Genomic DNA, 15,470 nt, shown 5'->3' on the forward strand with positions numbered 1-15,470 from the left:
TATAATACTTGAAATCTGTGTTGATCTGTTGATTGTTCTTCATGTTGTCTTCGGGGTCTGGTTACCTCTGATTATGTGCTGGTCATCACCCTAGAAAAATTATTCGTAGTGGATTCTTGAAGCCAAAGATGGATGTGCCCTTCTCCAGAGAGGCTTTGTATTTGCTTTTTGTAGAGGGTTTAGGGGTGCTTCCAGTTAGTTATCACCTCAAACTAGGTTCCTGGTTCCTAGCTTGAGATTTTTTTGATCTACCAGGCTCTAATCCCTGGGTTGCAAAAGGACTCGTCAGTGGTCACAACTTCCCAAGGAAGAGCTTTTAAAAAAATTCCCATTTCATTTACCTTCAACTGTTCTGCTCGCACCAAGGCAACTTTTTCTGCAGCTCCTTAGGGCTAGTGGTGTGGACTGTACAGCAGGTTCATATCACATTAGACTTGGGCGAAACTCTTTGGAATCTCAGCTTAATGTGAGGAGGTTCTCCTGTAAGACTCCTCACTTCGGGCAAGCCCTGGACTTTCACTTTTGACCCTCTTTCCTTTCGTGGTTGACAAACTGAAACTCACAGGTTCAATACTGACAAATGCCCTCGAGTCATAAGTGGCTTTGGTTCTTCAACATTCCAATCCTCCTGCTAACTATCTGGTTGCTGCCTTTCACTCAGTAATTGATCTGGGCATTCCTCATACTTTAAAGCACTTCAGCGTTTTTAAGAGGATATTTTTATTTATGATCTAACATAGTCACTACTTTCAGAGGAAGGATTAACTGAATAAACTATTAATAGTCCACTGTTCCAAAAGAAAAACCCCAGAAAATATAGTTTCAGTGATAAAATAGGTCCAGCACACCTATGTCCTTCACTGATTTCTGAAATTGTTCTTTCTCTCACAGGAGGAAATAATATCACAGGTAAATACCATGTGGCCCAAGTACCAGGGGACACCCTTACAAGTCACAGCCACGACTCAATGTGTAGCTATTATCCAGTGACAACTCCATACAGTGATGTCTTATGTAAATGTCACATATCAATGCTCTGGGAGATGGCAAGCCAAAATTGTGTATTGCTTCAACAAGCATGTGTTGGGGACCCACCACGTGCCAAGTACTGGGATTACAGCAGAAAACAAGAGGGAAATGGACAATGAACATGTTGCAAACAAACAATTTCAAAGTATGAAAAGTTCCATGAAGGAAAAAAAAAACAGGTTAATGAATCAGAGTGGATGGACATCTAGGAAGGCCTTTGTGATGAGGTGGCATTTGAACTGAAACCTGAAGGTTGAGAAGCCAGCCATGGAAACAGCTGAGGGTGATGCATACCAGGCAGGAAAACAGCAAGTGCGAAGGCCCTACAATAGAAGGGTTCTTGGCATGCTCAAGGAACAGGAAGGAGGCCAGTTTGGCTGGAGAGGAGTGAGGCGACAAGTGATAGACTGTGGGGTTAGAGAGGGAAGGCCAGATCACAGATCTTCTCTTGTGGGCCTTGGGGAGGAGTTTGGATTTCATAAATGCAACGTATTGTGATTTTACACTCTGGGAAGATCGCTGTAACACCTACTCAGAACTGTCATGTGTAAAGATGACGCCTTGTTCACTCACCCCAACTCTAAGGAGGGCGGTCCCTCTTCCAGGAAACCTCCCGCTAAGCACCCAGCTCATTTCAAGCCCACGCGTGAACCGAACGCGTTCCAAAGGGAAATGTCTTCTGATTGGACAAATCTGGGCGTATGACCTTCCTGAGGGTGAGTCAGGCAGAGCCCACTGTCATTGGTTACAAGCTCTCCTTTCTCTTCCAATCAGACATCTATTCCGAAGAGTGCGCTCGTCCCTTTCTCCTTCTGAGACGAAAGCGCTCGTGATTGGCTCTCTCTGTATGAGTGACAGCAGACCCAGCATATGGGCGCCACGACGTGGCGGCGCGGCCTAGGCGCCGAAGGCAGTAAGGCTGGAATTCGGGATTGTCAGTTCGCTTCCAGCTCTATACCTCAGCTCCGCGCGCCTCTCGCTCTATGGCCGCCCCGCCGAAGGTGCGGGCCCTGCTCCTGGCCGTCAACGCACTGCTGCGCAAGCGTCGCTACCACGCTGCATTGGCCATGGTTAAGGGCTTTCGGAACGGGGCCGTGTGAGTGGGGCCGTCGGGCCGGGCTGGGGCTCAGGGACCGTACTGGCTGGGGTCGGAGGCGAGGATTCGAGGCCTGGCGCCACGGTGCTGTGTGCTTTGGAGCAACCCTCTTGTGTTTCTAGGTTTCAGCGTCCACCATCTCTGCAAGGGGAGCTGAATTTTGGGTTCCGAGCGCCTTCCCAGCTCTGATCCCGGGCTCCCACTGCAGTTTCAGAGACCTCCGTGCTTTGCAACTTGGCCTTTTTGCTTTGACCGCTTCCATGGCAGCCCCTGTTTCCCTTCATTTGGGTCCAGTTCACTCCGCCTCGCTGTATGCCCTCGGGCCTGTCTGGCCTCAGTGGCCCCATCTGCACAATGGGAAACTGGGCTCTGACCTTAACCAGGCAGGTGGATGCTTTTTGCCTATGCTCCCCCAATTAAGCGGCCCGTGGACTCGCATCCTGCTTTTCACTCCTCATCTGCAGGACTCCAGTGCCAAGTCCTTATTTGGCACAGGGGGCTCCTGGGGCGTGGCAATGAATGTAAAAGACGCTGCCACTATTCTGGCCATCATACCTGCAGGAGAGGAGGTCTTAGGGTCATTTCTCCTGGCTTTTGCCTAGAGAGGGGAGGTTGGCCTCCTAATTTAAACCCCATGTATAACAGCCATCATTTATTGGGGGCCTGCTGTGCTAAAACTGGGGACAAAGCAGAGAACAAACAAAGGCCTGTGTCCCCCTGGAGTTGGCATTCTAGTGGCAACATGTCATAGTGGTGAGGATGTAGACTGCCTCATCCTCATGTTGAACCCTGGTCCCACTTACCTATGTGGTCTTGAGCAAGTCATTAGTTTCTCTAAGCCTCAATTTCTATGAAATGGGCATGGTAATGGCACTTACACAATCAGGATTGAGTAAATACCTGTGAAATGCACAGCACAGCACTTGATCTATCTATCTATCTATATAGATGTAGTTTTTTATGTATATATAAAAAACTGTTGGCTGTTGTTACTATTGTTATATTCACATGGATGCCTGCCTATTTTACTCCCTCACCTTTTTCAGACCTCTTTTTAAGTGTCACCTCCTCATTGAGGCCATCCCTGAACTCCCCACCTCCTTCTTTATTTTTCTCTATAGTACTTGTCACCATCTGGCACTAAGTAGTTCACTTCTGTATCTTGTTTTTTTTTTTTTGGAGATGGAATCTCACTCCGTCTCCCAGGCTGGAGTGCAGTGGCATGATCATAACTCACTGCATCCTCCAACTCCTGGGCTCAGGGGATCCTCCTGCCTCAGCCTCCCGAATAGCTGGGACTACGGGCATGCACCACCATGCCCAGCTAATTTTTTCTGTATATTTTTAGTTGTCCAGCTAATTTCTATTTTTTTAGTAGAGACAGGGTCTCGCTCTTGCTCAGGCTGGTCTTGAACTCCTGAGCTCAAACGATCCTCCCGCCTCGGCCTCCTAGAGTGCTAGGACTACAGGCGTGAGCCACTGTGCCCTGCTGAGGACAGAAATTTTTATATATTTTGTTCCTTGGTGTATTCCTAGCACCTGGTACATAATAGATGCTCAAATATTTATTGAATGAATCAATGAATGTGGGCAAAGTAGGAATTGCCATTGTCTCCATTTTCTAGATGAAAAGGCTGTGGCTCAGAAGTGAACCCCTTGCCCACAGTCACATAACTAGGTCAGGGTTGGAGCCAGGATTCAAACCCAGGGATGCCCAATCCCAGTGCCAGACTCTTGGCTTCCATGTGTACTCAGAGTCAGGTAGAAACTGGTTCCCACTGGGTCTGGCCATATTATATCAGCCACTCATTGGCATGACTAAGGTGAGATGGACCCTGAGATAATGTTAGTGGCTCCTTTGCCAAGCTATTACAGGGCAAAGCAGGAATGAATAGGAATCCCACAGGCCCTGGTGCCAGCAGACATTGCCCAATGCTGACTTCTTACCTGCCCCCACTCCAGCTCTTCCTGTGTGTGACCTCAGAGGACCTTCCCAGCGAGATTAGGTACTTTTTTTTTTTTTTTTTTGAGACAGAGTCTCACTCTGTTGCCCAGAGTAGAGTGACGTGGCGTCAGCCTAGCTCGCAACAACCTCAAACTCCTGGGCTCAAGTGATCCTACTGCCTCAGCCTCCCGAGTAGCTAGGACTACAGACATGCGCCACCATGCCGGGCTAATTTTTTCTATATAGATTTTTTTTAGTCGTCCAAATAATTTCTTTCTATTTTTAGTAGAGACGGGGTATCGCTCTTGCTCAGGCTGGTCCTGAACTCCTGACCTTGAGTGATCCACCCGCCTCGGCCTCCCAGAGTGCTAGGATTACAGGCGTGAGCCACCGCGCCCGGCTGAGATCAGGTACTTTTCGAGGTTAGACCCTTAGGCTGTAATCCCAGTTTCTTCATCTTAAAAGCTGAGCAACCCTTTTCTGACCTCAGTCTCCTCCTCTGTGAAATGGAAACAATAAACTCACCCATGCAGGGGTGCTCTGAGGTAATGATCCCGTTCTGGTTAGTGCTAAGATGCTGGGCCTACATGTAAGGACTTAGTCCAAAGACTCAAAGTCTGATGATTAAACTACCATGGCAGTAACAGGTGATCAAGAATGCTTTACAGAGGAGGTGATGGTGATATTTTGAAGGCAGAGGTGGAATTTGTCAGGGAGAGAAGGGCTGCCCAGGCAGAAGGAATGGCTTGAACAAAGGCCTGGAGGTGGAAAAAATATGCTGTTTGTGAAGAGAGCCCATTTGTTTAGGGAGGCTGACTTAGATGTCTGAGATGTTTGAACTTTTTAAAATTTTAACTTGCTTTGATGTTCCACCCCTAAATATTTTTCAATGTGCATCTCTAAAACTAAGAATATTTTCCTATATGGCTAAATTTTCACAATTGCATTTAATAAGTTAATAATAATTCTATAATATTATTATCCAGTCAGCAGTCAAATTGGCCAGGCGTGATGGCTCACACCTGTAATCCTAGCACTTTGCAAGGCTGAGGCAGGAGGATCTCTTGAGCCCAGGAGTTTCAGGTTGCTGTGAGCTGTGATGACACCACTGCACTCTAGCCCAGCTGACAGAGTGAGACCCTATCCCAAAAAAAAAAAAAAAACCAAATTGTCCCAGTTGTCCCACAGATGTCCTCTGCAGCTAGTTTGTCCTGTCCAAGATGCTCCATAGGACATCACATTGCACTTGTCGTTATATCCTTTAAGTCCTTTTTAATCTAGGGCATCCCTTTTTTCAGGAGTGATCCTACAAACAGGAGAGTAACCAGCTCCCATCTGAGTTTGAAGACTTCGGGAAAGGGCTTGGCAGATGTAGGGAGTTGGGGGCACTATTCTGCTTATGTCTGGAGTGCAAGGAAGGACCCTTCAGCCCTGACCAACTAGAGGAAGCTGAGGGTCTCTTTGTTCAGGAGAACGAGATGTGTCTTTGTAGGGTACTGAGGGAAGAGAGCTCTCTGGGGCTGGGATGGGGGTCTTGGCCCTCCTGCCCACTGCTAGGCAGGAGAGAAGGTAAGTGATTGAGCACCACCTCCACAATAGTAACACCAGCTTTAAATTGTTAACATTTTGGTCGGGCACAGTAGCTCACACCTGTAATCCTAACACTCTGGGAGGCTGAGGCAGGAGGATTGCTTGAGGCCAGGAGTTTGAGACCAGCCTGAGCAAGAGCAAGACCCCATCTCTACAAAAAATAGAAAAATTAGCTGGGCGTGATGGCACGTGCCTGTAGTCCCAGCTACTCAGGAGGCTGAGGCAGGAGCCCGCTTGGCCCTCCTGCCCACTGCTAGGCAGGAGAGAAGGTAAGTGATTGAGCACCACCTCCACAATAGTAACACCAGCTTTAAATTGTTAACATTTTTAATTTCTTTAATTTTATTTTTTTTAATTAGGTAACACATGTACAAAGGCATAAAAAGTTAGGTGCTAAAATGTTCTGCCCACTCCACCCTCTGTCACCCAGTCCCCCTCCCTGGGGGCAACCCCTGTGTCTAGTCTCTTATATCTTTCTCTAGAAATATTATGTGCATATACAAACACATACATGTATTCTCTCCACATACTCTTTTTAAAAATTGCTGTTCTGAAATAATTTTAGATTTATAGAAGAATTTCATTTTATACAATTATTGCTATGCTGCACACACTGCTGTATATTTGCTCTAATAAATCCTGCACATGCTCCCTATCAGTGCGCATAAAGCCACCTCATTCTTTTATAGCTATGTAGTATCCCACTGAATGGTGGAGCCATTATTTATTTCTCAGTCTGTGGATGGACATGGGTTTGATTCCAGTCTTTTTTTTGTTTCAAACAAGCCTGCAGTGGACATTCACATATATTCAGGTGACAACAGTGTATGGCTCATGACCTTGCGTCAAGGAGGCTGTCAAGGATTTTTAGACCTTGTAACCTGGTAAGACCAGGGTTGGGTGCTTGGAGAACTCAGAGATGGGGTAGGGGGTGTCCAATAAAGAAGAAGAAGAAGAGACAGTAATATTGATTGAGGTAGGAACTTTTACATGTGCTACATTCTTAACTGCCAGAAGTAACTCTGTGAAATGAAGAATACCTTTTATTGATGGGAGAAGCGAGTCTCAGAAAGGGTAAGTGATTTATCCTCGTTCACACAGCAAAACATGGCAGGGCTTTGGCACCAAGTACCATTTTCTTTTACTACCCATTTTAGTATATGGGTAACTCATTTAACCTATTGAGTTAAAACAATGAAGGTGAATGTGGTCTTGTTCACATAATCCCCAGATGCTCAAATGAGTAGGTGAAAGGAGGGTCAGGGGGAAGAGGTTTGAATCTTAAAATGAAGCCATTATGTAATATTTGAAATGTTTAATAATTTTAAAAGCAATGCTTAATCATTATATATCATTTTGGAAGTATAGAAAAGTTAAAAAAGCAAACAAAAATAAATTCCTATATTTCTCTAGCCCAGGGGACATTGCTAATAACAACGTGGCATATTTCTTTTCAGTCTTTTTTTGTTTTTTGCGACAAGAATCTCACTCTGTTGCCCAGGCTAGAGTGCAGCCTAGCTCACAGCAACCTCAAACTCCTAGGCTTAAGCGATCCTCCTGCCTCAGCCTCCTGAGTAGCTGGGACTACAGACATGCACCACCATGCCCTGCTAATTTTTTCTATATATTTTTAGTTGTCCAGCTAATTTATTTCTATTTTTAGTAGAGACGGGGTCTTGCTCTTGCTCAGGCTGGTCTCGAACTCCTGAGCTCAAACAATCCTCCCGCCTCAGCCTCCTGGAGTGCTAGGATTACAGGCGTGAGCCACTACGCCCGGCCCAGTCTTTTTTTTAAATGTGTTTTTACAAGTCAAGGTCCTCCTGTGTATAACAGTCGAAAAGAGGTACATTTTGAATAGGTGGAAGGAAGTACAGTGTTACTGAACAACTGAGGAAATTTGTTAACTTTAAGATGGACCAAGCTGAAGATAGAACCTTCTAGAAATTACATTCCCTCACAGGTAGTTAGGGCTGTTCTAGAATCAGTCAGTCAGCAATCATTTATTGAGCACATACTACATGTCAGGTACCATGCGGGGTACTGGTGACTCTACAGAAAAGCCAGATACATTCCCTGCCCTCACAGAGCCCACAGTCTAGTACAGGAAAGAGATGAGTATAATAGAATAAATAGGAATAATAATAATAATTAGGAATAATTGAGTCATTAAATTGGGAGTGTAAAGTGCTGCAGAGAAGTTTGGGGATCTGTGTCAATGAGAATGTCGCCCAAACCTAGGCTGGAGTGTCAGGAAGCCTTTGCAGAGGGCCCTGCTGAGGGTGGCTGAGGAAAAGTAGCTGGGCGGGCACAAGAGAGGACACTCCAGGTGTAGGGAGCAGCCTGGACAAAGGCCGGGGGCAGAGATGACCGATTTGTCAGAGGCACTCCAGGAAGGCCACTGTGTCTGCAGCTGGAGAAGAGGGGCCTGGGGCCAGGTAGGAGCGCGGGGAGGAGGGGCTGTGGCCTGCTGCATGGTCAAGGCTGTAGGGAGGAGCCTGAGCTCTGTTCTATGAATAGAGGAAAGGTGTTGGAGGCTTTTAAGCTGGGAGCAATGTGATGAGATTTACGTTTTTAAAAGATGAAACTGGCTGCTGTGGGAACCTGGGGATGGAACTGAGAGGGCAACTCCACGAAGCCGGTTGAACAGGTTGGTGGAGACCTTTTACATACACTGTCTCCTTCCTTGAAAATGATAACCAGCCCTTTGAGATTTAACATCCCTGTTTACAGTTGGGGAAACTGAGGTTTGGAGAAGTTAAATGATAAGCCCAAGACCACACTACCAGGAAGTGTCAGAGCTGAGATTCGAATCCAGATCTAACTTGAAAGCTGGCATTATTTCCCCTCCCAGAGAATTGTTAGAATTGGGATGGGAAGAGGGGACACGGAGTCAGAGGGAGGGCCCAGGATACCGTGATACAGTGATGCTGTAATAACTGTGGTCTTCTGTTTCTACAGCTATGGAGCCAAAATCCGGGCCCCTCATGCACTGGTCATGACCTTCCTCTTCCGGAGTGGCAGGTACCCACCCTCTCGATATCCCTCAAACTGGGAGAGAATGTGGTCAGCCCTCAGGGCCAGGATGGCTGCGGTAGCTTCCTCCCCAACCTCCCCCCACCCAGTCTAACTCTGACCCTGTTCTCCCTGCTAAAACTCCCTTGCATCCTCTAAAGAAGCCCAGCTTCCAGGCCTGGCCTTCAAGGCATTTTGTAGCCTGGCCTCAGCTGTATCCTCATTGTGTCCACCCTGGGGTGCCCTTGGCATGCAGAACTGGCCACCATTCCATGCAATACCATGTGTGGTTCTACCTCCAACATTTGCTGAGTGTGAGGAGGCTGGAGGGGAGGGTTTTTTTTTTTGAGACAGAGTGTTGCTCTGTTGCCCTGGGTAGAGTACAGTGGTGTCATCATAGCTCAATGCAATCTGAAATTCCTGGGCTCAAGTGATCCTGCAGTACCTCCTTCCAGGAATGCCTTTCCTCTCTCACCCAACCTTGATTTCCCTCCTGGCAACCCATACCGGTTCTCTGAAGATCACTTCCTCTGGGAAGCTGCCCCTGATCTCTCCTCTCTCATTAAGCATTGTGGCCTTCCTCTGATCTCCCATAACTCTTCCCCTAAGGCACTTCTCAGAAAACATGTGCGGCCTAGTTGTCATGTATGTAAACTCACATGGAGCTAACAGGAATCACACGCTGACAGCCTACTGGCCACATCCAACTTGCAAGATTTTCTCTTTTTGTATTTTTGTTTTTATTTGTTTATTTTTGTTTTGTCTTCCCCTCCAAATTGTTTTTTAAAAATTGGACTCATTCATTCAACAAATGTTTATTGAGCATCTATTATGTGCCAGATGTTGTTCTAGGTGTGGGGATATAGCAGTGAACAAAACAGACAATGATCCTGCCCTCCTAGAGCTTATATTCCAGCAGGGGGTGGCAAAAAAGAAACATAATAAATAAGGAAAGTGTATGGTATGTGAGAAGGTGATATGGCTGTGGAAAAAAAAAATAGAGCAGGGAAAGGGGATGGGAGGTGCTGGGTGGAGGGGCAGGTTGCAAAATTAAATAGGGAAGGCCTCCATGAGAAAGTGACTTTTTTTTTTTTTTTGGAGACGAGTCTCGCTCTGTCACCTGGGCTAGAGTGCCGTGGTGTCAACCTAGCTCACAGCAACCTCAAACTCCTGGGCTCAAGCAATCCTTCTGTCTCAGCCTCCCGAGTGGCTGGGACTACAGGCATGCACCACCATGCCCGGCTAATTTTTTCTATATAGTTTTAGTTGTTCAGCCAATTTCTTTCTATTTTTAGTAGAAACCAGGTCTCACTCTTGCTCAGGATAGTCTCGAACTCCTGAGCTCAGACGACCCTCCCGCCTCAGCCTCCCAGAGTGTTAGGATTACAGGCGTGAGCCACCGCACCCAGCCGAAAGTGATGTTGGAGTAAAGACTTACAGGAGATGAAAGGGTTGGCCAAGTGGCTATCAGGGGAAAGAGTGTTCCAGGCAGCAAGGGTCTTGATGTGGAATCATGCCAGCTGGTCAGCTGAATGTGAGGAGGCTGGAGGGGACGGTTTTTTTTTTTGAGACAGAGTGTTGCTCTGTTGCCCTGCGTAGGGTACAGTGGTGTCATCATAGCTCAATGCAATCTGAAATTCCTGGGCTCAAGTGATCCTCCTGCCTCAGCCTCCCAAGTAGCTAGGACTACAGGCCCACACCACAATGTCCAGCTAATTTTTCTATTTTTAGTAGAGATGGGGTCTCACTCTTGCTCAGGTTGGTCTTCTGAGCTCGAGCCATCCTCCTGCCTTGGCCTTCCAGAGGGCTATGATTACAGGCTGAGCACAGCACCAGGCCTGGAGGGGAGGGTTTGAAGGGGAGAGAAGACAGAGGGGAGGGTCGCAGCAGAAACCTGCATCGGTTCTCTCCTGCTTTAGACCTTAGAGAAGAGGGGAGTTTGGCTTTTTCCTTTAATTGGGAGATTGTTGTAAGATTTTGAGCAGGAGTGTGCCATTATTTTACTTAGGGTTTAACAGTGTGAAGGTTAAGAATTTGCTACCAGGTTAAGAGATTGGTATGGGGGGAGGGTGGAGGGGCCGCACAAGGGCAGAAGTAGGTTTATGCTGGAGGCTGGGGCAATGATCCAAGTAAGCAACGATGGTAGCCTGGATCTTGGTGGTGGTCTTGGAAGAGAGAAGAGTGGTCAGTCTCTAGAAATGTTTTTAAGGCAGGATTAGTGCCCACATTTAAAAACTGGGAGATTTAACATGGAAATCCAGCTTTCTTGCCTTAGAACCAGCAACCCTGGGGCCCATGTTTGTGTGGGGCAAGAACCAGCTGCCTGGCGTCCCTACCCACCTGGCAGATTTCCACAGGGCCCTGTGGACCCACCTCGCTCGTTTATGGTCCTTGTCTAGCCTTGAGGGCGCTTGAGTTTGCCTTTCCTGAATTGAGGAGTACACTGTGTTCCTCTCCCTGCGGTCTCCTTGCTTCCCCCTAGTGACTTTTAAAAGATAAACTGAATCACCTCTACTTAAATGTTCACTTCTCAGGACAAAAACAAAACTCAGGGTGGCTCCCTTGCCTCTGGCCCACATCCTTCTCCTCAGGCATTCTCTGCTCGATGCCATGGTGGCTTCTCTCTGTTCCTTTACTGCCCACTCTCAGTCCCTCCTCAGGGCCCTTGCCCCGTGCTGCGCCTGAGATGCAACCCCCTTACCCCTTGACCTCATCCACATCCATTCTTTCCCATTCATCAGCTCTCCTCAAGGTCAAAGTTTAACCCTTCTTTTGTGATTATTTATTTTACCTTTCTTGCTCCCATTGGAACATGAGCCCTATGAGGGTGGTGGGCAGATCTGTTTGTTCTCAGAATTGTGTACCCAGATGCAGCACATTCTTCACATTTACTGAAGAAAATATTTATTAGCTGAGCATGGTGGCTCATGCCTATAATCCCAGCTACTCCAGAGCTGAGGCAGGAGGATCACTTGAGCCCAAGAGTTCAAGAACAGCCTGGGAAACATAGTGAGATTCTGTCTCTAAGGAATAAATGAATGAATAAAAAAATTGATTAAACACCTACTATGTGCCAAGCCCAGTTCTGGGTTCTGAGGATAAACAAGCCAAATCTAGATACCATTCTCCAGTAGCTTGTCCTGGGTGGGGCAGGGGTGGGGGAAGATAATAAACAAGCAAGTAAATGTCAGGTGATGATAAAGAAAAGTAGGGTGAGAGGATGGGATGTGATGGGCATTCTTTTATATGGGGTGATCAGGGAAGGCCTCTCTGAGGAGGTGGCATTGAGTCAAGACCGGAAGCAGGTGAGGGAGCAGCCCCAAGGACTTGGAGGGTAGAGGCATGGATTGAATGCGCATTGGCCATGAGCTTCATGGATGGTGCAGTTTCCATGCCCAGTGGGTAAACACCCTGGAATTGCTGGGCCTGCACTCATGGGGGACTCCCTGTGTTTGTGCAGCCTCCGGGAGAAGCTGCGGGCCATCCTGCAGGCCACGTACATCCACTCCCGGAACCTGGCCTGCTTTGTGTTCATCTACAAGGGTCTCTGTGCCCTGCAGTCCCATGTGCAGGGCAAGACCTACCAATTTCACTCATTCCTGGCTGCCTTCTTCGGGGGCATGCTGGTGTTTGGAGAACGCAACAACATCAATAGCCAGGTAAAGATCCTCCCTTGAGGTGGGGCTGGGGCGTGGGCCATGGGTCAGGTGTAGAGGTGAAGGTTGGGGTTGAAGAAGATGAGCTCTTGGACCCTTCTATATCTGAGGTCTGTGATTTTCCAGTTCCCGTGTGACCTTGGAAAGGTCACTTTCCCCTCAATTTCCCCATCTGTCAATCAAGCAGTTCGACAAAGTTCCATGATTCCCAAAATTAATGTATGCGTACTGCTCTCTGGGGCAGAGATTTTTTTTTTTTTTTTTTTTTTTAAACTACTCTAGGTGGAGTGCAGTGGCTCACACCTGTAATCCTAGCACTCTGGGAAGCCGAGGCTGGAGGATTGCTTGAGCTTAGGCGTTTGAGGTTGCAGTGAGCTACAATGACACCACTGTACGCTACCCAGGGTGACAGAGTGAGACTCTGTCAATCAATCAATGCAGTAGCTCTCAAACTTTAAAAAAAAATCAAAAACACTCTCTAGTGAAATGAAGAAAAAAATGACCCTAGAGTAAGGTTTTCATAAAAGAAAATACTAAACTGCAAAAATTGTCTTATTCTGTGACGTGTCCTTTTTCTGGTTTAAAATTCCCTTTTTTTGTGGAATGATGATGATAAAGGATGAGACTAAATGCTAGCTGTTGTATTTTACTTTATTTTTAGTGACAGGGTTCCTAAAATTAGCCACGACGCCTGGCTAATTTTTAAATGTTTTGTAGAGATGAGGTCTTGCTATCTTGTTTGGGCTGGTTTCAAACTCCTGGCCTTGAGCAATCCTCCCACCTTGGCCTCCCAAAGTGCTGGGATTATAGGTGTGAGCCACTGCACCTGGTCAGTCTTGCCCATTTTCTAACTGGCTTGTTCCTTTTTTAAACCATTGAACTTTTAGGATTTTCAAAAATATATATATTCCAGATACTAGTCCTTTGTCACACACATGTTTTTAAATATCTTCTCCTAGTTTGTAGCTTTTCTTTTTTTTTTTTGGAGGATCCATTTCTTTTTTCTTTTTTTTTTATTTCAGCATATTATAGGGATACAGATGTTTAGGTTACGTATGTTGCCCTTGTAGCTTTTCTTTCTATCATCTTCTCATGGGCTTTCTCAGAGAAAAAAAAAATTGGTTTTTCTGAGATGGGATCTTGCTATGTTGCCCAGGCTGGTCTTGAACTCCTGGCCTCAAGTGATCCTCCTGCCTTGGCCTCCCAAAGTACTAGGATTACAGGTATGAGCTACCACACCTGGCCTCACTAAGAAAATGTTTTAATTTCTTATTTTTTAGAGATGGGGTCTTGCTATGTTACCCACACTGGACTCAAAACTCCTAGGCACAGGTGATCCTTCTGCCTCAACCTCTTGAATAACTAGGGCTATAGGTGTGTGCCACCACACCTGGCTCAAAATTTTAAGTTTTGGCTGGGCACGGTGGCTGACACCTATAATTTTAGCACTTTGGGGAGCTCAGGTGGGAGGAACACTTGAGACCAGGAGTTTGAGACCAGCCTGAGCAACATAGCAAGACCTTGTCTCTACAAAAAATAAAAGTTAGTCAGGCGTGGTCATGAGTGCTTGTAGTCCCAGCCACTCAGGAGGGTGAGACAGGAGGATTGCTTGAGCCCAGGAGTTTGAGGTTGCAGTGAGCTATGATGATGCCACTGCACTCTAGCCTGGGCAACAGAGAAAGACTCTTAAAAAATATATTGAGTTTCGATGAGATCTAATTTATCAATTTTTCCTTTTATGAGTCATTTTTTGGTGTAGGCATGCGCCACCATGCCCGGCTAGTTTTTTTTAAAAATTTTTAGTTGTCCAGCTAATTTCTTTCTATTTTTTTAGTAGAGACGGGGTCTCGCTCTTGCTCAGGCTGATCTTGAGCTCCTGAGCTCAAAGGATCTGCCTGCCTGGGACTCCCAGAGTGCTAGGATTATAGGCGTGAGCCACCGTGCCCAGCCTACCTCTTTGTTTTGAAGCATGTAAATGTGTTCATTCTTTTAAATTTAAAATGGAATAGAATAATAAAAGACAGACATAGGAATATTAAAATGCCTGCTACATACCATTTCAAGTCCTCTTACACATCCTCTTTAAAAAACACAATCAGTGCATGGGGGTGGGTAGGAAGAAGGTTCCTAGTGGCTTCGCCTACCAGTAATCCCCGTCATTCCCTCTCTGCAGATCAGCATGTACCTGTTGTCCCGTGTCCTGTTTGCCCTGTGCCGCCTGGGTATGGAGAAGGGCTACATCCCTGAGCCCAAGCAGGACTTGTCCCCGGTGTTCAATGCACTGGTGTGGGGGCTGGTGCTGTGGCTCTTTGAGTATCACCGGGCCACACTGCAGCCCTCACTGCAGTCCTCCATGACCTACCTCTACAATGACAGCAATGTCTGGCACGACATTTCAGACTTCCTCATCTATAACAAGAGCCGCCCCTCCAAGTAACACAGCCCCAAGGTGCTTGTGGGGGGCTTCTCCACCCAAGTAGGCTCCAGTCAGCATCGGCTGCAGCACAGGGTTTGGCTCCATCAGCAAACCCTCCCGGAGGATACCACCTTCGCAAGATCACAGGCCTCAGACTCCAGCGTGTGTTATCCCAGGGTTCCACTGGCCGAAGTAAAAGCACTGATTTTCAAATCCCAGTAGGTATCCTTGAATGATGGAACAAGTGGCCGAATCTGGCAGAGGAGTCTTGGGCTTGGTTCCAGCTGTGCTGCTGCCTTCCATGAGAAGGGGCAAGTCACAGCCCTCTCTGGGCCTCAGGGGTCATTTTTTTTCTTTTTTTTTTTTGAGATAGAGTCTTGCTTAGTTGCCCTAGGCTAGAGTGCAGTGACATCATCACAGCTCACTACAGTCTCAAGCTCCTGCGCTCAAGTGATCCTCCTGCCTCAGCCTCCCAAGTAGCTGGGACTACAAGCATGAGCCATCACACCTGGCTAATTTTTCTATTTTTGATAGAGATAGGGTCTTGCTCTTGCTCAGGCTGGTCTCCAACTCCTGGGCTCAAGCAATCCTCCAGCCTCAGCCTCCCAGAGTGCTAGGATTACAGGCGTGAGCCACCGCCACCGCGCCCACGCCCGGCCCTACACTCTTTATTCTGTACTTCAGAATCAGGTGAATGTTTTACACAACACACCTCAGTTTGGACCA

The 15,470-nt window shown here is 47.0% G+C and overlaps 1 protein-coding gene across 2 annotated transcripts; it reads left to right on the top strand.

Moving 5' to 3' along the window:
• Nucleotides 1-1,943: 1,943 nt before the first annotated feature.
• On the top strand, nucleotides 1,944-15,100 carry PXMP4 (peroxisomal membrane protein 4, 24kDa). Of its 2 annotated transcripts, none has more exons than XM_012637714.1 (4): nucleotides 1,944-2,125; nucleotides 8,619-8,681; nucleotides 12,133-12,331; nucleotides 14,502-15,100. In XM_012637714.1, the coding sequence occupies exons 1-4, from the start codon at nucleotides 2,013-2,015 to the stop codon at nucleotides 14,763-14,765; spliced, it is 639 nt and encodes a 212-aa protein (XP_012493168.1). In that variant the 5' UTR covers nucleotides 1,944-2,012; the 3' UTR covers nucleotides 14,766-15,100. The 2 variants fall into 2 exon arrangements, with proteins under 2 accessions (XP_012493168.1, XP_012493169.1); XM_012637715.1 differs by lacking the exon at nucleotides 1,944-2,125 and adding an exon at nucleotides 6,461-6,544.
• The last annotated feature ends 370 nt before the right edge of the window (nucleotides 15,101-15,470 follow it).

This window comes from Propithecus coquereli, unplaced genomic scaffold, assembly GCF_000956105.1.
Source record: "Propithecus coquereli isolate 6110/MARCELLA unplaced genomic scaffold, Pcoq_1.0 Scaffold122, whole genome shotgun sequence".
NCBI lineage: Eukaryota > Metazoa > Chordata > Mammalia > Primates > Indriidae > Propithecus > Propithecus coquereli.

Excerpts from the sequence above, each read along its gene's own strand:
- PXMP4 (XM_012637714.1), top strand. The coding sequence starts at position 2,013 with ATGGCCGCCCCGCCGAAGGTGCGGGCCCTGCTCCTGGCCGTCAACGCA. Across the intron at positions 2,126-8,618 it reads GGCTTTCGGAACGGGGCCGT|CTATGGAGCCAAAATCCGGG; the intron begins GTGAGTGGGGCC and ends CTGTTTCTACAG. Across the intron at positions 12,332-14,501 it reads GCAACAACATCAATAGCCAG|ATCAGCATGTACCTGTTGTC; the intron begins GTAAAGATCCTC and ends CCCTCTCTGCAG.